Source organism: Heteronotia binoei, chromosome 5 (assembly GCF_032191835.1).
Source record: "Heteronotia binoei isolate CCM8104 ecotype False Entrance Well chromosome 5, APGP_CSIRO_Hbin_v1, whole genome shotgun sequence".
Lineage (NCBI taxonomy): Eukaryota > Metazoa > Chordata > Lepidosauria > Squamata > Gekkonidae > Heteronotia > Heteronotia binoei.
Window position 1 is genome coordinate 2,347,384 of NC_083227.1, and position 23,512 is coordinate 2,370,895.

The 23,512-nt window shown below is 48.1% G+C and overlaps 1 protein-coding gene and 1 pseudogene across 1 annotated transcript; both read right to left on the reverse strand.

Annotated features, from left to right (window-relative positions):
- The window catches only part of LOC132571383 (zinc finger protein 420-like), a 31,801-nt pseudogene extending 12,242 nt beyond the window's left edge, over positions 1 to 19,559 (reverse strand).
- A 180-nt stretch (positions 19,560 to 19,739) lies between these two features.
- On the reverse strand, positions 19,740 to 22,272 carry LOC132571407 (zinc finger and SCAN domain-containing protein 31-like). Its single transcript, XM_060238201.1, has 2 exons — positions 22,216 to 22,272; positions 19,740 to 20,277 (listed from the first exon to the last, which is right to left on the reverse strand). The coding sequence occupies exon 2, from the start codon at positions 20,259 to 20,261 to the stop codon at positions 19,752 to 19,754; it is 510 nt and encodes a 169-aa protein (XP_060094184.1). The 5' UTR covers positions 20,262 to 20,277; positions 22,216 to 22,272; the 3' UTR covers positions 19,740 to 19,751.
- Positions 22,273 to 23,512: the final 1,240 nt, after the last annotated feature.

Below are 23,512 nucleotides of genomic sequence, written 5' to 3' on the forward strand. Positions count from 1 at the left end.
CCCGTTTCTCCCAGATAAGAGAGCTCTGGCTGACCCAAGGCCATTCCAGCAGCTGCAAGGGGAGGAGGGGGGAACCAAACCTGGTTCTCCCAGCTAAGAGAGCTCTGGCTGACCCAAGGCCATTCCAGCAGCTGCAAGTGGAGGAGTGGGGAATCCAACCCGGTTCTCCCAGATAAGAGCCCGCACACTTAGTCAGGATACCAAACTGGCTGTCCAAAAGCTATGCAAACAGACAGCCGCGTTGGTCTGAAGCAGCGGAACAAAACAGGAATCGATTGCACCTCTATTTTATTAGTTTTATTCAGAACGTCAAGCTTTCGTGTGCCTGCCCTCTTCTTTGGGGGAGAAGGCATCTGAAGAAGCGGCATGCACACGAAAACTGACGTTCTGAATAAAACTAAGCCGGCCTTAAAGGTGCAATCGACTCCTGTTTGGATTCCAAAAAAATACGTCTTGCATTCCCAAAAAAGTCTCCGGCTCAGCTCCCCGACAGAAGCGCCCCGCAGCTCCCTGCATCCCTCCCTCCTGCTCTCCACTCCGCTCCCTCCCCGTATTACTTGCGAGGAGACCTCCCCGGACTCCGGCTGCTGCAAAGAAGCTGCTCGCCTTCCTTCCCCGTGCAGATCCGAAGCCCCGCCCGCTTCCCTGGGGCCATTCAGGAGCAACAACCCAACCCTTCCTGCCCCCCCCCCAGAATAACCCCACCCTTTCCTGCCCCCCCCGCCTGGCCGGGCACTCCCTTTAACCCTTTCCCGGCTGCAGGCGGAGGTGAAGGGCTCCCCGCCCCTCCAAAGCGCCTTTAGGGTCTATGGGAGACCCCCTGCGCCTCTTCCTCCCCACCAGCCTCTGGGGGGGAGGGTGCGCTGGGGAGCCTGGCCTGTGGGTGACGCTTGCCACCTCCTGCTCGGGAGATTCCTGGAGATGATGCTTTTTCCCTTTGGGGGAGGGAGAAATGGCTGCATTCTTGGGAGGGGGGGGAGCTCTCACCAGCCCTCCCCTTCAGTGGGGCTCCCTCCCTCCCTCCCTCCCAACCTGGAAGAAGCGCAGCCGGGTCCGGGAGCTGGGAACAGGCCCGGGAGCGGCTTCATCTCTGTCCAGCGCTGCGGGGGTTAAAGGGACAGGGCCGGTTTTGGCAAGGGGGGCCGCGGGGGGGGGAGGAAAAGGGGCTCATCTGGGGGGGGGGGGAGAAGTTTCTGAAGTGCCCCCGAGAGGAAGGAAGGGAAGGAAGGAAGGAAGGAAGGAAGGAAGGAAGGAAGGAAAGGGAAGGGAAGGGAGGAGGGAAGGAAGGAAGGAAGGAAGGGAAGGGAGGAGGGAAGGGAAGGAGGAAGGAAGGAAGGAAGGGAAGGGAAGGGAGGAGGGAAGGAAGGAAGGAAGGGAAGGGAGGAGGGAAGGAAGGAAGGGAAGGGAAGGGAGGAGGGAAGGAAGGAGGAAGGACGGAAGGAAGGAAGGAAGGAAGGAAGGAAGGAAGGCGGAGCAGCCGGGGAAAGCCCCCCCCCCCCTTGCAGCAGCAGCCGGATCCCGGGGAGGTCTCCTTGCAAGGAGCTCCAAGTGTGCCGCTTGTCTCCTGCTTTGTTCCTTGCAAGGAAGCCCTGCGGGGCGGAGCAGCGTTGCAGTCCCGGGGAAGAGGGAGACAGGCGGCTCTCTGGAGTGCTCTTGCTTTGGGCGGAGAGTTCGAATTCGACCACTTCAGAAGGCAAGAAACGTTTTTAAAAAGTAGCCAAAGGCTGCTCCTCCTCCGGGATCTTCCTGCTGCTGCCCTCCCTTGGCCCCGCCTTCCTCCCCTTGGAGCCTGGCGGGGGCGGGGCAGAATGAAGCATGGTGGGGCTGGGGGCGTCCTGGGCCCAACCCTTCCTCCGGGAAGGACATCTGGAGATCAGGAATCCCTATGGGAGCCGCCAGGTGCACTCCTTCGCCCCTGAGGAGGCTGCAGCATGTGTGGTTTGGGGCTTGGCTGGCATCGGTGGGCAGAGGAGAGGCAGAGCCCTCTAGGCCTCCCCTCCTCCAGATTTTCAGGCGAGGGGTGATGTGTCAGAGATCATAGAATCCTAGAGTTGGAAGGGACCTCGAAGGTCATCTAGTCCAACCCAGGAAATTCACAAACACCTCCCCCAAAATTCACAGGATCCTCATTGCTGTCAAATGGCCATCTAGCCTCTGTTTAAAAACCTACAAGGAAGGAGAGCCGACCACCTCCCGAGGAGGAAGCCTGTTCCACTGAGGAACTTCTCTAACGGTCAGGAATCCTAGAGTTGGAAGGGACCTCTAAGGTCATCTAGTCCAACCCCCTGCACAACGCAGGAAACTCACAAACACCTCCCCCTAAATTCACAGGAACTTCATTGCTGCCAGGTGGCCATCTAGCCTCTGTTGAAAAACCTCCAAGGAAGGAGAGCCCACCACCTCCCGAGGAAGCCTGTTCCACTGAGGAACCGCTCTCATGGTCAGGAATCCTAGAGTTGGAAGGGACCTCTGGGGTCATCTAGTCCAACCTCCTGCACAATGCAGGAAACTCACAAACACCTTCCCCTAAATTCACAGGATTTAGCCTGGAGAGGAGGCGGCTGAGAGGTGATAGGATCACCATCTTCAAGTACTTGAAGGGCTATTAGATAGAGGATGGTGTGGAATTGTTTTCTGTGGCCCCAGAAGGCAGGACCAGAACCAATGGGTTGAGATTAAATCAAGAGAGTTTCCGGCTCAACATTAGGAAGAACTTCCTCACCGTCAGAGCGATTCCTCAGTGGAACAGGCTTCCTCCTTGGGAGGTGGTGGGCTCTCCTTCCTTGGAGGTTTTTAAGCAGAGGCTAGATGGCCATCTGACAGCAATGAAGATCCTGTGAATTTTGGGGGAGGTGTTTGTGAATTTCCTGCATTGTGCAGGGGGTTGGATTAGATGACCCTAGAGGTCCCTTCCAGCATTATGATTCTATGCTGGCATCAAAGTTGTGAGCTACTGTATAAATTAGTTTGCTCTGGGGCCATTTTTCCTGAGCTAAGGCAAAAATGTGTGAGGCAGGGGCTAAAAAACTGTGAGCTAGCTCACACTGACTCAGCTTTGAGGGAATACTGATTGTGATATATAATTATACAGCCCACAGACTGGTACTGGTCCATGGGCCAGGGGGTGGGGACCCCTGTCTTAGACTATAGGCAGCACCAACAAAAATCACGGCTCCACGGATTTGCAGCCCCACACCAGTGCAAAAATAGGGTTCCAGAGCACGGATTCTAATGAATTTATATGACTTTTACGCTGAAATTAAATTAAAGCACAATCAAACTGTAGTCCATGTTTCAGACTATAGGCAGGGCTGCAAAAATCATGGCTGCACAACATCATCGCATCACAACAGTGGGGAAGTATCTTTCCAAAGCATGGATCCTTATGAATTGTACTTTGGATCCCCTCAAGCTCAAGATCAGATCTTATATCATGTCCATGTGCAGAGTCTGTGCCACAGAAATCACGGATCCACAACTCTGTGGCAACACCATGAAGCAAAAACATGGTTTTGGAGCAGGGATCCTCAAGGTTTTTGCATTGAGTCACTCCAATATCAGCATCAAGTCACATATTGTATCTATGGGCAGAGCTTGCAGCCAAGGCTTTATGGCAACACCATGAAGCAAAAGCATGGTTTTGAAGCATGGATCCTCTAGGATCTCTTTACTTTGGGACACCCCAAGCTCACCATCAAAACACATTTTTTGTCCATGGGCAGAGCTTGTACCACAGAAATAAAATTAATGCATATTGGAGTCAAAAATCCTAACAATAAGTACTCGGTGATGGGGTCTGAACTGATGGAGACTGACCGAGAGAGAGATCTTGAAGTCACGGTAGATAATTTACTGAAAATGGGAGAAAAGTCTTCCTTTCTCTTCCTCTGTCCCATGCATGATCTTGCAAACCTCTATCATGTCACCCCTCGATTGATGTTTCTTGAAGCTAAAGAGCCAAAGAGCTCCAAGCACTTTAACTGTTCCTCATAGGGAAAGTGTTCTAACCCTTTAATCGTTTTAGTTGCCATTTTATGCACTTTTCTCAATGATACAGCATCTTTTTTGTGGCGTGGTGACTAGAATTGTACACATTACTCCAAATGAGGCTGCACCATCGATTTATACAGGAGCATTGTGATAGTGGCTGGTTTGTTTTTCATTCCCTTCCTAATAATTCCCAGCATAGCACTGGCCTCCTTAATTGCAGTAGTACACTGCCTCAACATTTTCAGCGAGTTATCTACCAAGACTCCAAGATCTCTCTCTTGGTCAGTCTCTACCGGTTCAGAACCCATCAAGTTGTATTTATAGTTAGGATTTTTGGCCCCAATGTGCATTACTTTGCACTTGGCCATGTTGAACCTCATTTGTCACAGTGACGCCCACTCGCCCAGCCTCAACAGATCCCTTTGGAGTGCCTCACAATCCTCTCTGGTTCTCACCACCCTGAACAATTTAGTGTCATCCGCAAACTATGCCACTTTGCTGCTTGCTCCCAACTCCAGATCATTAATGAACAAGGTAAAAAGCATGGGACCCAGTACTGAGCCCTGCGGCACCCCTCTGCTTACCATCCTCCACTCTGAAAATTGCCCATTTATACTCACTCTCTGTTTCCTATCCATTAGCCAGTTTTTCATCCATAAGAGGACTTGTCCCTTTACCCAATGACTATTGAGTTCACTTAGGAGCCCTTGATGAAGAACTTCCTGGAAGTCAAGGTAAACAACATCTATTGGGTCCCCTTTGTCCACATGTTTTTTCACCCCCTCAAAGAACTCTAATAGGTTAGTGAGACAAGATCTTCCCTTACAGAACCCATGCTGAATCTTCCTCAATAGCTTTTGTTCATTTTGGGGTGAGGCAGTTGTGAGATTCCGGCATTGTGCAGGGGGTTGGACTAGATGACCCTGGAGGTCCCTTCCAACGCTAGGATTCTATGATTCCTCAATGTGCTTTCTAATTCTCTTTTTATTCAGTTTCCACCAACTTACCCGGTATTGACATCAGACTGACTGGCCTGTACTTTCCTGAATTTCCTCTGGAACCATTTTAAAAGATGGGGGTAACATTTGCTACCTTCCAGTCCACAGGAATGGAAGCAGATTTCAATGAAAGATTACATATTTTTGTCAGGAGGTCCACAAGTTCAACTTTGAGTTCTTTCAGAACTCTTGGACGTATGCCATCCGGGCCTGGTAACTTATCCGTTTTTAAATTGTCTATCAGTTGTAGGACATCCTTTCTCATCACCTGAATAGGATTCAGGTCTTGCAACACCCCTGCTGAAATCAGCAAGTCTGGAGTGGGCAAACGCTTCTCATCTTCCACGGTGAAGACGAAGGGGGAAAATGCATTCAGCTTCTCAGTCTTTTCTCTATCCTCCTTCAGTAATCATTTGACCCCTTGGTCATCGAAGGGCCCCATTGCCTCCCTGGCTGGTATCCTGCTTTTAATGTATTTGAAGACATTTTTATTGTTGGTCTTTTATGTTTTTTGCATAAGAACATAAGAGAAGCCATGTTGGATCAGGCCAATGACCCATCCAGTCCAACACTCTGTGTCACATAAGAGAAGCCCTGTTGGATCAGGCCAATGGCCCATCCAGTCCAACACTCAGTGTCACAGAAGAACATAAGAGAAGCCATGTTGGATCAGGCCAATGACCCATCCAGTCCAACACTCTATGTCACACAGTGGCCAAACCCCCCCCCCCAAGTGCCATCAGGAGGTCTAGCAGTGGGGCCAGGACACAGGAAACCCTCCCACTGTTGCCCCCCCCCCCAAAGCACCCAGAATACAGAGCATCTGCACGAGACAGAGTTCTGTTAATAGCCACTGATGGACCTCTGCTCCATATTTTTATCCAATCCCCTCTCGGAGCTGTCTATGCTATTAGCTGCCACCACCTCCTGTGGCAGTGAATTCCACATGTTAATCACCCTTTGGGTGAAGAAGGACTTCCTTTTATCTGTTTTAACCGGACTGCTCAGCAATTTCTTTGAATGTCCATGAGTTCTCGTATTGTGAGAAAGGGAAAAATGTACTTTCTCTGCCTTCTCTATCCCGTGGATAATTTTGTAAACCTCTGTCGTGTCACCACCTTAGTGGACGTTTCTCCAAGCTAAAGAGCCCCAAGCGTTTTAACCTTTCTTCATAGGGAAAGCGTTCCAAACCTTGAATTCAGTTGCCCCTTTTCTGCATGTTTTCCAAAGCTGTAATATCTTTTTGGAGGTGCGGTGACCAGAATTGTACACAGTATTCCACATGAGGCCGCACCATCGATTTATACAGGGGCATTAAGATACTGGCTGATTTGTTTTGAATTCCCTTCCTAATAATTTCCCGCGTAGTGTTGGCCTTTTTTATTGCAGTCGCACACTGTCTCTACATTTTCAGTGAGTTATCTACCCAAAATGTCTTTCTTGGTCAGTCTCCAACAGTTCACACAACGACATCAAGTTGTATTTATAGTTAGGATTTTTGGCCCCAATGTGCATTACTTTGCACTTGGTCACATTGAACCTCATTGTTAGGGAATTCTGTTTATGCACAGAATACCCTCAACGTCACAAACCTAAACTAAAACCTGCAGTTACCAGAAGGCTAATACATACTCACTAATAAGTTTTTAAGACCTCGTAGATAAACTTTCTTAGACTCCATGTTTAGAAAAGCAAACAGTTTATTAGATTCCAAGTTTCTCTTTAGACAGAAGGCTTAAGATATAGTTAGAAAGGCAAAACCAGAGATTACATTAGTACAATTGCTCATACAGTTCCTTTAGACAGAAGGCTTCAAATGGATAGAAAACAAAGCAGTTAAGATAAACTTAGTACATTTCAGTTTCTCCTTTAGATAGAAGGCTTAAGATATGTGGATGGAGAACAAAACAGAAAAGTTACACAGTTAGGAGTCAATCAAGCATAAAGCATAACATACATTTTGCCATAAAGTCCCACATCTCTAGTAAATGCTATGCTCTAGATTCTAAGTCTGAGCATTTTCTCAAACAGAAGATATAAATCAGCAAAGGCTGTTTCTCCTCTTAGGCTGTCCAGCAGAGAAACGGTCTCTGAAGAGCAACTCAAGAGTCTAAATTCCAGTTAGCTTGGCATGATCTCACACAGAGGCAGGGTTCCAAACCTCTAGTGGAGATCAGCATCTTGGCCTCAAAAATTCACAGCTTATAAAGGCTCCAAGGATCTCTTTATCAGATCTACTGGGTCACATCTGCCTCTTTAACCCAGATAGGAGCCATCTTGTTTCCTGTCATTCCATACAAGGATCTTTACCATATAGGGAGATTCCTGTCCTTAAAAGACTCCCAACTTTACCCTAGGTTTTTTTTATTATTTATTCTATTCTGCTGACCCATTAGCAATATGAATGCATGATAGAGCTGAATAGCTTAGCGCTCTGGGGGCCAAGTTCATAACGGCTGCTAAAAATCATAGAGAAATATAGAGGCTTCTAAGGCGTTTGAAGAGCTTAGTGCTCATTTCATAAGAGCACGGCTACTTTCAGAAAGGGTTCTTGTAGCCAATTTCATTAAAAGTATGTTTAAAATCATAAAGAGGGCCAACCCAAAATAAATTCTGCAACACTCATTTGCCATGTTGATGCCCACTCGCCCAGCCTCAACGGATCCCTTTGGAGTGCCTCCCAATCCTCTCTGGTTCTCACCACCCTGAACAATTCACTGTCATCCACAAACTTAGGCCCATCACTGTTCACTCCTAACTCCAAATCATTAATGAACAATTAAAAAGCATCAGAGCCAGTATTGAGCCCTGTGGTACCCCACTGTTTACCATCCTCCAATGTGAAAATTGCCCATTTACACTCACTGTTCCCTATTAATTAGCCAGTTTTTGATCCACAAGAGGACTTGTCTTTTCACTCCATGAGTCTTGAGCTTACCAAGGAGCTTTTGATGAGGAACATTATCAAAAGCTTTCTGGAAGTCAAGGTATACAACATCTATTGGATCCCCTTTGTCCACATTTTTGTTAACCCCCTTGATCTTCCCTTACAGAACCCATGCTGAGTCTTCCTCAATAACTTTTGGTCCAAAGGAAAAAAGGAAAGGTCCCCTGTGCAAGCACCAGTCGTTTCTGACTCTGGGATGACCTTGCTTTCACAACATTTTCACGGCAGACTTTTTTACGGGGTGGTTTGCCATTGCCTTCCCCAGTCCTCTGCACTTCCCCCCCAGCAAGATGGGGACTCATTTGACCGACCTTGGAAGGATGGAAGGCTGACTCAACCTTGGGCTGACTACCTGAATCCAGCTTCTGCCGGAATCAAACTCAGGTCGTGAGCAGAGAGTTCAGATCACAGTACTGCAGTACGGCTGCTTTACCACACTGCACCACAGGGCCGCTTTGTTCCAAAATGTGCCTACTAATTCTCTTTCCTGATGTTGAAGTGAGACTAACTGGCCTGTAATTCCCCGGATCTCCTCTGGAATCCTTTTTAAAGATGGGTTAAAGATGGAACCCTTTTTAAAGATGACATTTGCTACCTTCCAGTCCTCAGGAACCCACTTGCCCAGCCTCAATGGAGGCAGATTTCAATGAAAGATTACATAATTTTGTCAGAAGATCTATAAGTTCACCTTTGAGTTCTTTCAGAACTCTTGGATGTATGCCATCCAGACCTGCTGACTTATCAGTTTTTAATTGGTCTATGAGTTGTAGGACTTTCTCTCTCGTCACCTGAATCTGACTCAGGTCTTTCAACACCTCTTCCAAAATAAGTGGTTCTGGAATGGGCAAACATTTCTCATCTTCCGCAAAAAAAGTCATTCAGCTTCTCCGCCATTTCCCTATTCTCCTTCATTAATCCTTTTACCCCTTGTTCATCCAAGGGCCCCACTGCCTCCCTGGCTGGTTTCCTGCTTCTAATATATTTGAAGAAATTTTTATTGTTGGTCTTTATGTTTTTTGTAATATGCTCCTCATAGTCCCTTTTTGCCTGCCTGATCACAGACTTGTGTTTTGTCACAGCCTGTGTTCCCTTTTATTATCCTCACTTGGACTAGCTTTCCATTGCTTAAAGGAATCCTTACCTTTTATAGCGTCCATTCCTTTGTTTGTTAACCATGCAGGCCTTTCTCTATACCTATTTGTGCCTTTCCTGACTTGTGGTATATATTTTATCTGAGCTTCTAGGATTGTAGTTTTAAATAGTCTCCAAGCTTCGCCAAGGTTTTTTTTACCCTATTTACCTTTCCTTTCAGTTTCCTCTTCACATGCCTCCTCATCTCAGAGAATTTACCCCTTTTAAAGTTAAAAGTGGTTCTGTCGATCTTTTTGGGCAACTCCCTATTTATACAAATGGTGAAATCAACATTATGGTCAGTGCTTCCAAGTGGTGCAATCACTTTTACATCTCTCACCAGGTCTTGAGCATTACTTAGGACCAGATCCAGGATCGTCCCTCCCCTGATAGGTTCTGTGACCATCTGCTCCATAGCACAGTCATTGAGAGTATCTATAAACTCAATCTCTTTCTCCCTATCTGAACAAATATTAACTCAATCAATGTGTGGGGAGTTAAAACCACCTATTATGACACAGTTCTACTTCTAGCTGCTATCTTTAATTCATTCATCATTTTATAATCATCCTCTATCTTTTTATGTGGTGGACGATAATAAATTCCCAGAGTTACGTTTCCTTTTGGGCCCACTATTTTGACTCCTAGCATTTCCAGAAGCAAATCCAAATCTCTTACCTTCTTGGCCTTACTGGACTATACACCCTCTCTGACACAGAGCCACCCCACCTCTAACCCTTCCCCCCACATCCTTCTGATATAATTTATATTCAGGAATCTCCGTGTCTCACTGATTCTCCTCATCCACAGTGTTTCTGAAATGCCCACGATGTCTATATTTTCCCCCAACACTAAGCATTCCAACTCCCCAATTTTACCTCAGATACTTCTAGCACTTGTGTACAGACATCTATATCCAGTTCAAGTCATCTTACAGTAACGCTAATCTTATTATATTGTTTGTTGAATGTCTCATCTTGTTGACTGTGTACTGACTCCCTTTGTGAAATCCACCTTTAGTCTGGGGGAGAACGGCAGGCTACCTCTTTGTTGAGATGTGACCTTTATTAAGGCAAAATAAAATACAAGAAAGGAAAAACAAGGTAGTCTACACAATCATCTTATATGAGCATAAGGACTCAAAGGGTTTCTCTCCCTGTATGGGTTCCCTGATGCTCTTGAAGGTCACTCTGACTGAATCTATTTCCACATTCTGAGCATTCAAAAGGTTTCTCACGTGTGGTTTCTTAGATGCAGCTGCAGAGAGTCATTCCGACTGAATCTCTTTCCACACTCTGAGCATTCAAAAGGTTTCTCTCCTGTGTGAGTTCTTTGATGCTCTTGAAGATGGCCACTCTGACTGAATCTTTTTCCACACTCTGAGCAGTCAAAAGGTTTCTCTCCTGTGTGAGTTCTTTGATGCTCTTGAAGATGGCCACTCTGACTGAATTTTTTCCCACATGTAGAGCATTCAAAAGGCTTCTCCCCTGTGTGAGTTCTTTGATGCTCTTGAAGATGGCCACTCCGGCTGAATCTCTTTCCACACTCTGAGCATTCAAAAGGTTTCTCTCCTGTGTGAGTTCTTTGATGCTGTTGAAGATGGCCACTCTTACTGAATCTTTTCCCACATTCTGAGCATTCAAAAGGTTTCTCCCCTGTGTGGGTTCTTTGATGCTGTTGAAGATGGCCACTCCGACTGAATCTTTTTCCACATTCTGAGCATTCAAAAGGTTTCTCCCCCGTGTGCGTTCTTTGATGTTGTTGAAGGAGGTCACTCTGATTGAATTTCTTTCCACACTCTGAGCATTCAAAAGGTTTCTCCCCTGTGTGGGTTCTTTGATGTGTTTTAAGTTGGCCACTCCAGCGAAATCTCTTTCCACACCTGAAGCATTAGAACGGTTTATCTCCTGTGTGGGTTCTTAGATGCTGTTGCAGACAGTCATTTCGACTGAATCTCTTTCCACACTCTAAGCACTCAAATGTTTTCTCCTTTGTATGGATTCTCTGGTGCTTCTGAAGGCTACAACTCCAACTGAATCGCTTTCTACACTCTGAGCATTCAAAAGGTTTCTCCCCTCTGTGGGTTCTCTGATGCTTCTGAAGGCTAGAACTCCAACTGAATCTCTTTCTACACTCTGAGCATTCAAAAGGTTTCTCCCCTTTGTGGGTTCTATGATGCCTTTGAAGAGTCCATCTCGCACTGAATCTCTTTCCACACTGTGAGCATTCAAAAGGTTTCTCCCTTATGTGGGTCCATTGGTGCTTTTGAAGATTGGAATTCACACTAAATCTCTTTCCACCCTCTGAGCATTCAAAAGGTTTCTCCCTTGTGTGGGTTCTTTGATGATACTGAAGACCGCCACTCTGATTGAATCTCTTTCCACACTCTGAGCATTCAAAAAGTTTCTCCCCTGTGTGGATTCTTTGATGCAGCTTAAGAGTGCCACTCTGACTGAATCTCTTTCCACACTCTGAGCATTCAAAAGGTTTTTCTCCTGTGTGGATTTTAAGATGCTTCTGCAAACAGTCATTCCGGCTGAATCTCTTTCCACACTCTGAGCATTCAAAAGGTTTCTCCCCTGTGTGGATTCTTTGATGCTGTTGAAGATTGCCACTCTGACTGAATCTTTTCCCACACTCTGAGCATTCAAAAGGTTTCTCCCCTGTGTGGGTTCTCTGATGCTGTTGAAGATTGCCACTCTGACTGAATCTTTTCCCACACTCTGAGCATTCAAAACGCTTCTGTGCTCTGTGTATTTTTTGGTGTACAAGGAGCTGTGGTCTGTACCTGAAGCACTTTCTACAATAACTGCATTTCCATGCGTTCATTATACTGTGCTTTGGAAAACAAACGTTACCCTTTCTCCCAATGGAGAACGTCATTCCACTCTTGGAGTAAATGAATGGCTTTACTCCTGAAGGAGTCCACTGGTGACGGCTATGGGGTGGGATTTCACTGAAGCCCCCTCCTTGGCAAGGAATGGACTTCACCATCCTCTTCACTCCATGGCTTCCTTCCTGCTTCTGTGGTCCTTCTTTATTCCTGAAGTTTCCTTTGGCCTTTTCATTCTTGGCTGTTTTCTGTGACAATCCCTGAAATTTCCCAACTGACTCCTCACCATTTCCTGCTGGAATAAAGGCAGAGGTTGAATCAAAACTCACACAAGAAGACAAGCCACCAAGCATATTGTCTCATGTGCTACTGATTAAAACCTTTCCCTGGCCAGTCCTCCGGTAGAGCTTTTCCTATATTCAGACTATCCCTTCCCTCCCCAAAACCTCCAAAATATACTTCAAGGGGAAAAGTGGCAAGAATCTATTCCTCCAACCATAGAATCATAGGGCGTTTTCGCACTGACCTTCTAGTGGCGCGACCACCCTCTTCACACCGGAGGATCTGCCCGGATTTTGCACAAGAAGCGCCGGCGCACCCAAAAGAGCCGGCTACTTCCGTCGCGAAACCCGCTCAAACGTTTTCCTGCTTCTTGGCGGTTTCCGTTTGAGCGGGTTTCGCGACGGAAGTAGCCGGCTCTTTTGGGTGCGCCGGCGCTTCTTGTGCGAAATCCGGGCAGATCCTCCGGTGTGAAGAGGGTGGTCGCGCTACTTGAAGGTCAGTGCGAAAACGCCCATAGAGTTGGAACGGGCCTCCAAGGTCATCTAGTCCACACCCCTGCACAGTGCAGGAAATTCAGAAATACCTCCCTCCCCACAGTCCTAGCGATCCCTGCTCCATGCCCAGAAGATGGATAAAACAAAAATCCTTTGGAACCCTCAGCCAGTTACCTGACCCCCAAAGCACTGATTGGCATTTTCCTGTACATGTAAGAAAGTGCTATGAGAACTCAGCACGGATGCAACCCTTTCTGCTCTCCTTCTCAAGATCTGCCCGTGTTCTCAGAATCAGTATTGCTGTCAGATGGCCATCAGCCTCTGCTTAAAAACCTCCAAGGAAGGAGAACCCACCACCTCCCGAGGAAGCCTGTTCCACTGAGGAATCGCTCTAACAGTCAGGAAGTTCTTCCTAATGTTGAGCCAGAAACACTTTTGATTTAATTTCAACTCATTGGTTCTGGTCCTACCTTCTGGGGCCACAGAAGAGAATTCCACACCATCCTCTAGATAACAGCCCTTCAAGTCCTTGAAGATGGTGATCATATCACCTCTCAGCCGCCTCCTCTACAGGATAAACATCCCCAGCTCCTTCAACCTTTCCTCAAAGGACTTGGCCTCCAGACCCCTCATCTTTTTGTTGCCCTCTTGTGGGCACGTTCCAGTTTGTCTATATCTTTCTGAAACTGTGGTACCCTGAATTGAACACAATACTGTAGGTGAGGTCTAACCAGATCAGAGTAAAACAATATCATCGCTTTGCATGATCTGGATGCTCTACTTCTTTTGTTACAGCTCAAAATCTTATTCACCTTTTTAGATAATGCATCATGTTGCTGAGTCCTGTTCAAAAAGACCCGCAGATCCTTTCACACATACTGCTTTCAAGACAAGTCAACCCCATCCTATATTTAGAACTTTACATTTATCCCCATTAAAATGCATTTTATTCATTTTAGCCCAGTTTTTCCAGCTTGTCAAGATCATTTTGTATCTTGACCCTGTCTTCTAATGTATTTGTTAACCCTCCCAAGTTCATATCATCTGCAAATTTAAGAAGAATAAGAAGATGAAGATATTTGGATTTATATCCCGCCCTCCACTCCAAAGAGTCTCAGAGCGCCTCACAATCTCCTTTACCTTCCTCCCCCACAACAGACACCCTGTGAGGTGGGTGGGGCTGGAGAGGGCTCTCACAGCAGCTGCCGTTTCAAGGACAACCTCTGCCAGAGCTATGGCCGACCCAAGGCCATTCCAGCAGGTGCAAGTGGAGGAGTGGGGAATCAAACCCAGTTCTTCCAGATAAGAGTCCGCACACTTAACCACGACACCAAACTGGCTCTACAAGAAGCCGGCCTGAGCCTGCTCCGGCGGGGAGGGCAGGATATAAATACGAAAAAATAAATAAATTTCCTCTACTCCTTCATCCAAATCCATGATAAACACTATCAGGTTCCCTGACAATTGGATTCCAGAGTCAGGGCGTTGTTCACTCATATTCAGTCACTTATACCCATTCCTGCAGTGTTGTATAATCATACAGCCATGGATGTATATTCATTCTTTCCTTTACTAAATGTACATCCATTTGGAAACGTGTATCTGACAGTATTAGTTCTGGCATTCTGCTTGCTAGTAACTTTTCACAAGATGCACAGAAGAGAGATGTTAGCCATGGATCTGTTATCTGGTAACCGTGGTAACGTCTGGCTCTGATCAGATGACCTTGAACACCCGTGGAAGACTTCTCACGTTGCACACCAGGTCTGGGAATCTTAATAGTCAAGAGTGGCTGCCTTTAGCTTGCACACTTTTTCTGCCTGGTATATAATCGCTATTATTGGGAGGGACAATGGCTCTGTGGTAGAGCATCTGCTTGGTAAGCAGAAGGTCCCAGGTTCGATCCCCGGCATCTCCAACTAAAAAGGGTCCAGGCAAATAGGCGTGAAAAACCTCAGCTTGAGACCCTGGAGAGCCGCTGCCAGTCTGAGTAGACAGTACTGACTTTGATGGACCGAGAGTCTGGATTAAAACAATTTTATTGGTAACATATGGTAATAAATCTATTTCTTACATCTTTAAAAACTTCTTTTATCTACCCCATATATTACTTTCTACCTACCCCTCCCCCCGTTACTTGACCCCCGCCGGTGTTATTTACTTAAAATGCAAATATTTAAAGGTACCCTTAAAGGTAAACAAAAATTTATATTCTTCTTCTTTTTAAAAAACTTAATCATTATCAAAAATTGTCCAATGTCCTTTTATTTTCCACTCTTTTTCTACATATCTTCTAAACTTTTCCCACTCTGTCTTAATTGATGGACCGAGAGTCTGATTCAGTATAAGGCAGCTTCGTGTTCATGTTCATAGACTGTGTGATTTATTTCAAGTCAAGATAGCCTTTATTGGTATAAGAATAACAATACAAATTAATATAGTATAAAAATGAGATAGAAACTCTACTTTCATAAACACCTGTGTGATATCCTTTGATGAAACTTTAGAGCAGATTACAGAACTTTGGCTGACCTCTTGCTCGCATTCAAAGTATCATTCAAGAATCTCTGGACCTTCACTGCATCTATGTCCATCTATCATTCCCTAATATCTTGTATCTCTATAGTTAAAATAATTTTTATTTAGTAACATATGGTAACAGAAATTGTCCAATGTCCTGTTACTTTCCACTCATTTTCTACATATCTTCTGAACTTTTTCCACTCCCATCTTAAAAACTTCTAAGTCATAGTCTCTTAAAATTCTTGTTAATTTGTCCATTTCACTCCATGTCATAACTTTTACAATCCACTCCCATTTCTCTGGTATTTTTTCTTGCTTCCACAACTGTGCATATAATGTCCTATCTTCTTTTGGAAATGTTCCATTTGTAATCCCAACAGAAAAGTCTCTGTAATTTTCTTAAATTCATTTCCCAAGATCCTAGAAATTTCTTGTTGAATCATCAGCCAATACTTTTTTGCTCTTTCACAAGTCCACCCTATATGGTAGAAAGAACCTTCATGTTTTTTACATTTCCAACATCTGTCTGGCATCTTATTGTTCATCTTTGCCAACTTTTTAGGAGTCATATACCATCTATACATCATTTTAAAAAAGAGCCATGAGAACTAAGCACTAATGGAACACTTCCTGCTCTCCTTCTCAAGATCTGCCTTTGTTCACAGGATCAGGATCATAGAAGAGTTGGAAGCGACCTCGAGGGCCATCTAGTCCAACCCCCTGCACTCACAGACACCTCCCCCTAAATTCACAGGATCTTCATTGCTGTCAGGTGGCCATCTAGCCTCTGTTTCAAAACCTCCAAGGAAGGAGAGCCCACCACCTCCCGAGGAGGAAGCCTGTTCCACTGAGGAACCACTCTAAACTCACAAACACCTCCCCCTAAATTCACAGGATTTTCATTGCTGTCAGATGGCCATCTAGCCTCTGTTGAAAATCCTCCAAGGAAGGAGAGCCCACCACCTCCCCAGGAGGAAGCCTGTTCCACTGAGGAACCGCTCTAATGGTCAGGAATCCTAGAGTGGGAAGGGACCTCCAGGGTCATCTAGTCCAACCCCCTGCACAATGCAGGAAACTCACAGACACCTCCCCCTAAATTCACAGGATCTTCATTGCTGTCAGGTGGCCATCTAGCCTCTGTTGAAAAACCTCCAAGGAAGAAGAGCCCACCACCTCCCAAAGAATCATAGAATCTTAGAGTTGGAAGGGACCTCCAGGGTCATCTAGTCCAACCCCCTGCACAATGCAGGAAACTCACAAACCCCTCCCCCTAAATTCACAGGATCTTCATTGCTGTCAGGTGGACATCATCTTTGGCAAGAAAAGTTCATCAATAATTGGAATTTGTGTAAGACCTCCGCGCATGTTCCCTGTTTATGATTCTTTGCCAAGGACTCCTCGCCTGGCTTTTCTCTTGACTTATTCCAGGAATCTTTTCCTAAGCTTAACTTCCCTTAATACTGTCCCCAGACATCGTCTGTCTCCAGACATCGTCTGTCTCCACTGCAACCTCTTGTACACCTCTGCTTTCTTTGGGAGAGCGAGAGAGGAGGAGGAAGAGTGAAACGAGGCCTTTGTCTGTCTCCACCTCAGGTCACTACACCCACCCTGCCACTCCTGCTGGCCACGACATTGACCACAGTGGCCCCTGGACCACCCCGGTGTGTCGGCTGATCTCAGAGCCCACTCAGCTCCTGGAGTCCTCCAGAGGGGGGGAGTACAGGCCAAGCCTCACAAGGACCTATTGCTTTTCCATATTTTGATTTACACATCATAACAATGGCAGCAATTCGCACCTTTGAAAGATCCTTACCCAGAGAGGCCACATTCCCATAGTTCTCCAGCATGACTTCCCTGTAGAGATCTCTTTGGTCTGGATCCAGCAGGGCCCACTCAGCCTCGGTGAAAAACACAGCCACCTCCTCAAAGGAAAAAGGGCCCTGAAAGAAAAAGCAGGTTTCCTCATCTGTCCCAGTGAAGACTGTACTCTGGACAGGGGCATTCTGGGCTGGTGCAGGATGGAGAGCTTTCCAGGGGGGTAAAGGGAGCGGCCTTCAGAGCCCCTCTCGCTCAGACACATAAGCAGCAACTGCAGGAGCAAAAGGCCCCCTGAGGAAGAGGGGGGAACTCAGGCGGCCGCCTGCTCATCTCCCCTACCTGGACTGCAGGGGCAGCGGCCGCTTCCACTCCTCCACAAAGACTCAGCACCGTCTCTTCACTGCCTGTGAGGGAGAGAATTTTGGAATAGAGGGTGTTAGCAGAGACTTCATACTTCCTTTGCTTGTTTGAATCCTGCTTCATGCAATGTGAAACCCTGCCCTGCGCACTGAAATTCTGAGTAAACTTGGGGGGGGGGGAGGTGAAAGAGAAGCCTCAGGTTCCCGTAAGGCCGGGGGTGGGGGAGAGGATTATAAACACTGCCATCACATTTCAGACTTCTGTGACACTCATCCTGTGAGCTCCAGAGCTCAAAACTGTGACAGCATCTCCGCTCGATCAGACAAAAGTCCCCGGAAGGTGATTCTTCTACTGATTGGCCCCTCCCTCTTGCTCTTGAGTCTGGGTTTCGAGGGAGGGGTGGAGAAATGAGATCAGAGATACATCACAATCAGAAGTGTCCAAAACCCCAGATGTGACATTAGCAGGTCTGAAAAACCAAGGGTAAAATCACGGGGTTTCCAGAGTGTCTGCTGATCCTCTGATGTCACGTCTAGCTTTTCAGTGGGGTGAGACGTTACAGCCACGAATTGCCCCACCTCCAAAGCTCCCAGGGGGTCCCTGCCAACTTTTATTCTCTGAGCCGCCTGGAGTCCCTCTAACGGAAGCCATGTGAGATAGGAATACTTTAGTTAACACGGGGAATTCGCTGCCACATGATGTGGGGGTGGCTACAAGCACGAACTGTTTCAAGAGTGGGTAGGATAAATGTAGGGAGATGACGTCCACACGTGGCTATTAGCCACAAGGTACAGATGGAACTCTATTTTCTGGGCAGTGATTCTGTCAGTCCTTCCCCTGGTTCTTAAATAATCCATTTTAAGTTCAAAATGGTTGTGTTTATTCAGACATGCAGGTAAGGTATAGATGCATTAGAAAAAGTGCAACTAGAATGATTAAAGGGTTGGAACACTTTCCCTATGAAGAGAAGTTAAAACGCTTGGGGCTCTTGAGCTTGGAGAAACGTCAACTGCGGGGTGACATGATAGAGGTTTACAAGATGATGCATGGGATGGAGAGGGTAGAGAGAGAAGTACTTTTCTCCCTTTCTCACAATACAAGAACTCGTGGGCATTCAATGAAATTGTTGAGAGTCGAGTTAGAACTGATAAAAGGAGGTACTTCTTCACCCAAAGCGTGATTAACATGTGGAATTCACTGCCACAGGAGGTGGTGGTGGCTACAAGCGTAGACAGCTTCAAGAGGCAAATGGATAAGCATATGGAGCAGAGGTCCATCAGTGGCTATTGGCCACAGTGTATTGTTGGAACTCTCTGTCTGGGGCAGTGTTGCTCTGTATTCTTGGTGCTTGTGGGGGGGCACAGTGTGAGGGCTTCTAATGTCCTGGCCCCACTGATGGGCCTCCTGATGGCACCTGGGTTTTTTGGCCACTGTGTGACACAGAGTGTTGGACTGGATGGGCCATTGGCCTGATCCAACATGGCTTCTCTTGTGTTCTTATGTGACACAGAGTGTTGGACTGGATGGGCCATTGGCCTGATCCAACATGGCTTCTCTTGTGTTCTTATGTGACACAGAGTGTTGGACTGGATGGGCCATTGGCCTGATCCAACATGGCTTCTCTTAATGCTACTAGCATTAAAGTTGTGAGCCACTGCATAAAGTAGTTTGGGGCCATTTTTTCTGAGTTGAGACAAAAATGTGTGGGCCAAGGCCTAAAGAACTGTGAGCGAGCTCACACTAACTCAGCTTAGGAAAACTGGCTGCCAGAAAAAAGAGCAGAGGCTTATGGGAAAAACAATCTTACAGAGAATTATCAGCTACCGTAATTCAAACTAATATACAAGAATAAAGAAAAGTCAAACATGGCCCGGTCTCCCTTATAATTCCGACAAAGTTCTACTGAGAAAGAAATTGCCCTCCACAAATCCCTTCATGTGTGCGAGTGGCCACCATTATATCCTATGGCAGCCAATCCCAGAAGTCCACTCTGTGTGTTGTATAGAAGTATTTCCTTTTTCCTCTTTTCCTGAACCTTCTATCCAACAATTTCACAATGGGCCCAAATCTGGGCACAAGGCAGCCTTACTGTGTGAGAGGGCCTCTTGGGCATGCTCCTGGGCCTGCGCCTTCTGCTCTTCCTCCAAAGGAGACCCTTCTTCCTCAGAGAACTCCGCTTCCATCTTCACAGATGGCCCCCACCTCTGGAACAGCAGGAAGAGAGACAAGGAAGAGCAGGAAGGCTAAAGACCAAGGAAGCAAAACACGCTCCATTCCCCATCCCTGCATCCATCAACAGAGCTGCTTCAACCACAGCAGCAAGAATCAGGGGTGGTTGTGTCTGGAGGATACATATTGGGCAGGGAGGCCTTAGGCTAAGGTGGAAGGTCACAGCTTGAAGGGACGGCATGAAGCTCCCTCACCTGTTCTGCCTGCCTCTTCTCCTCTGCCTGGCTCAGGAGAAAACCTTCGGCCAGGGCCACCGCCTGGGAACTGGTCTCCGGCCCACATCCTCTGACCCAGCCCTGCATTTCCTGGGGCAGGAGAGTCAGGAACTGCTCCAGGATCACCAGGTCCACGATCTGCTTCTTGGTGTGCCTCTCCGGCTCCAGCCACTGCCTGCAAAGTCCATGGAGCTGGCTGCAAACCTCTCGGGGCCCATTGGCCTCATGGTAGCAGAAGTGCCTAAACCTTTGGCTGTGCCCATCTGCAGTCCAAGTCTCCCGAGGCAAGACCTCTGGCTCAGCTCTTTCCCAAAATTCAGCACCACTTCCCACTTGCATGGGATGGGGGCCTTTCCTTGACTCCTTGCCAATTCCAGGTCCTTCTGGGTCCTCTTCCATCTCCTTCCTTTCCTCTTGGGCAGCCTCCAACTCTGGAAACATTCATTTACTTATTTGGCTATGAAGAGAAGGAGGAAAACATATCAGAAAGGCCGAAAGAAATCAAAAGGGATCAGAGCTACATCACCAATCCTGCTCAAAAGACAGTGAGTGATTCCCCCCGTGAATCAGATGGAGCCTCCTTGTTTCGTCTGCAGACCAGGATCAGAGAACCTTAGAGTGGGAAGGGACCTCCAGGGACATCTAGTCCAACCCCCTGTGCAATGCAGGGCTTTGTATGGGGGAGCCCCTCCTTTCAACTGAGCCGGGGAACTGCTGGGCAGCCAGTGGAGAGACGGCAGAAGGCAGTAATGCACATGCTCCATCCAGCTGTTGATAATAGTCTAACTGTGGCATTCTGCCCCAACTGGATATCCCACATAGATTCTGAGGGGAGACCAGCCAGTCATAGAGGGCATTACAGGAGTCTGGATGTCACCAGGACACGGATCCAGGCAGCCGCACCAGCCTGGGAAGGTGGGAAGGTGAGGCTGGGCTGAGCTGGAAGGAAGGGAGCCTTTTCTGCAGCTGCCTCAGCTCCCCTCTCCAGCAATCCTGGGGGGGGGGCAGCCTCTTCCCCTCCCTCCCGGCTCTGCCAGGGTTAGCTGAACTCCAGGGAAAGGGGGGAGAACAGGCCCTTCAAGACTCCCCCCCTCATTCGCAGCCAGCATCACTTCCGTCTTCCCCCCATTCCCTCTGGACTTGTCCAGGCCTCTCTCAGCAGGAGATGAGAATGAGGAAGGAGATGAGGCTGTAGGGGGCTGCCTCTCCTCTGCCCACCGATGCCAGCCAAGCCCAAAACCACACCTGATGTGTCCTCCTCAGGGGCACAGGTGTTACATACGGGGTTGGGTACACCAGGAGGCAGGTGGCATCGGGATCAGCTCGCTTTACGGCAATTACAGCACCACAGCGAGGAAAAAGGGCCATCTGTGCCAACTACAAAACAGGAGTCAAGTTCCACCTTTGAGGCCAACAGTTTTATCCAGAACGTAAGCTTTGGTGTGAACATATGAAGCTGCCTATACTGAATCAGACCCTTGGTCCATCAAAGTCAGTCTTGTCTTCTCAGACTGGCAGCGGCTCTCCAGGGTCTCAAGCTGAGGTTTTTCACACCTATTTGCCTGGACCCCTTTTTGGAGATGCCGGGGATCGAACCTGGGACCTCCTGCTTCCCAAGCAGATGCTCTACCACTGAGCCACCGTCCCTCCTTGTGCATGCAAGCTTCTTCAGACGAGGAATAATGTACCTGTTTCTTCATCTGAAGAAGTGGGCATGCACACGAAAGCTGCCGTTCTGAATGAAACTGTTGGCCTCAAAGATGCAATTGACTCCTGTTTTGTTCTCCTACTTCAGGCCAACGGGGCTGTCTGTTCGGATCTGTGCCAACTACAGTTCCCGGTGCGCTGCAACCCCATTGGACCCTTTGAGCCAGCCGGGGGCTCAGCGATTGGCCCAGGGAAGGCAGGTTGTGGGTCCTGCTCCCCATCTTCTCTGTGCCCCCAAACTCCATCCTAATAGCTCCAGTGAGCCGGGAAGGGACTCACACCCAAGTTGGCCAGGCCTGCTTTCACCTCCATCACACAAAGCCTGCATTTGCACCTGGTGGGTCCCAGAGGGGTCCCTGATCTCCTCCAGGGGTCCTTCCCAGAGGAAGGACGGGGCCCACTCCAGCCCCCCATGCTGCATTCTGCCCCCCTCCCAGCCAGGCCCCCCAAGGGGAGAAGGGCAGCAGCAGACAGATCCTGCATTTTAAGAAATTCCTCTTGCACTCCAGAACGGCTCGAGGTTTTATTATATTCTATAGTGTCACTGTTGGTTTTAAAGTATACTGTATTCTTGTATTAATGCCAATAAAGGTCTTTGGTATTGTAAGGTATGGCACTCCAGAAGGGCTCAGTCTGTCTCCACTCCCCCCGCCAGCTCCCTGCATCTTTCTTTCCCTCCCCCACTTACTCGCGAGGAAGCCTTCCCGGGATCTCGCTGCAAGGAGGCGTCTTCCCTTCCTCCCCCTCGCAGATCCGAAGCCCCGCCCTCTTCCCTGGGGCCATTCAGGAGCAATAGCCCCGCCCTCTCCTCCCCCCTTCGCCGGGCTGGGCCTCCCTTTAACCCTTTCCCTGCTGCAGGCGGAGCACTTCCTCCTCCCCTCCTCCGCAGCCTCTAATGCGGCTGGACGGGGCTGCTCGCGAGCAACTCTGCAGGGAGAACCCCGGCTGTGCCGGCAAACCCCCCCCCGCCCCCCATGCCCTGGGCCCCCCCTTGCAGCAGGTCTCCTTGCAAGGGTGCCACTTGTCTCCTGCTTTGTTCCTTGCAAGGAAGCCCTGCGGGGCGGAGCAGCGTTGCAGTCCCGGGGGGGGGAAGAGGGAGAGAGGGGCGCCCTGCTGCTTCCGATCCCCCCATTGCAGAATGCAATGAATGTTTTTGGAAACGTGTCTATTCCACGTAGCCAAAAGTAGCTCCTCCTCCGGGATCTCTCTGCTGGGGGGGAGGGGCGCGGGGGGGGCAGTGAATAAATCTTGAAAATCGTCTCCATCGCTGGATGCATTGCGAGACATTCTTTTTTGGGGGGACTACCAAAAGATGCAAAATAAATGCATCCTATCCGGCTAAGGCTTTTCTGATCCCCCGGTTTTACAGGCTTCCCCCCTCCCCCAGCCAGCTGGCCAGCGGGGAAAGCCCCCCCCAGAGCCATCATGCACCTCTATGAACGATTCCCATAGGGAATGATGGGGAATTGATCCGTGGGTATCGGGGGCTCTGGGGGGGGCTGTTTTTTGAGATAGAGGCGCCAAATTTTCAGTATAGCATCTAGTGCCTCTCCCCAAAATACCTCCCAAGTTTCAAAAAGATTGGACCAGGGGGTCCAATTCTATGAGCCCCAAAAGAAGGTGCCCCTATCCTTCATTATTTCCTATGGAAGGAAGGCATTTAAAAATTTGTGCAGTCCCTTTAAATGTGATGGCCAGAACTCCCTTGGAGTTCAATTATGCTTGTCACACCCTTGCTCTCGGCTCCGCCCCCAGTCTCCTGGCTCCACCCCCAAAGACTCCTGGCTCCACCCCCAAAGTCCCCAGATATTTCTTAAATTGGACTTGGCAACCCTACTCAACTCCCAAATCTTCAGGAATCCCCCAATCTGGAACTACAACCCCGGCAAGGCCTCACCCCTGGAGTCCCCCTTCAAAGGCCAAAACACCCCTGGAATGGACCCTCCCATATCCACCCCGCCTATCACTCACAGAAACCCAGCAGC

What these genes read in the sequence shown, in the direction of transcription:
- LOC132571407 (XM_060238201.1), bottom strand. Translation starts at nt 20,261, where the DNA reads ATGTTTCCAGAGTTGGAGGCTGCCCAAGAGGAAAGGAAGGAGATGGAA.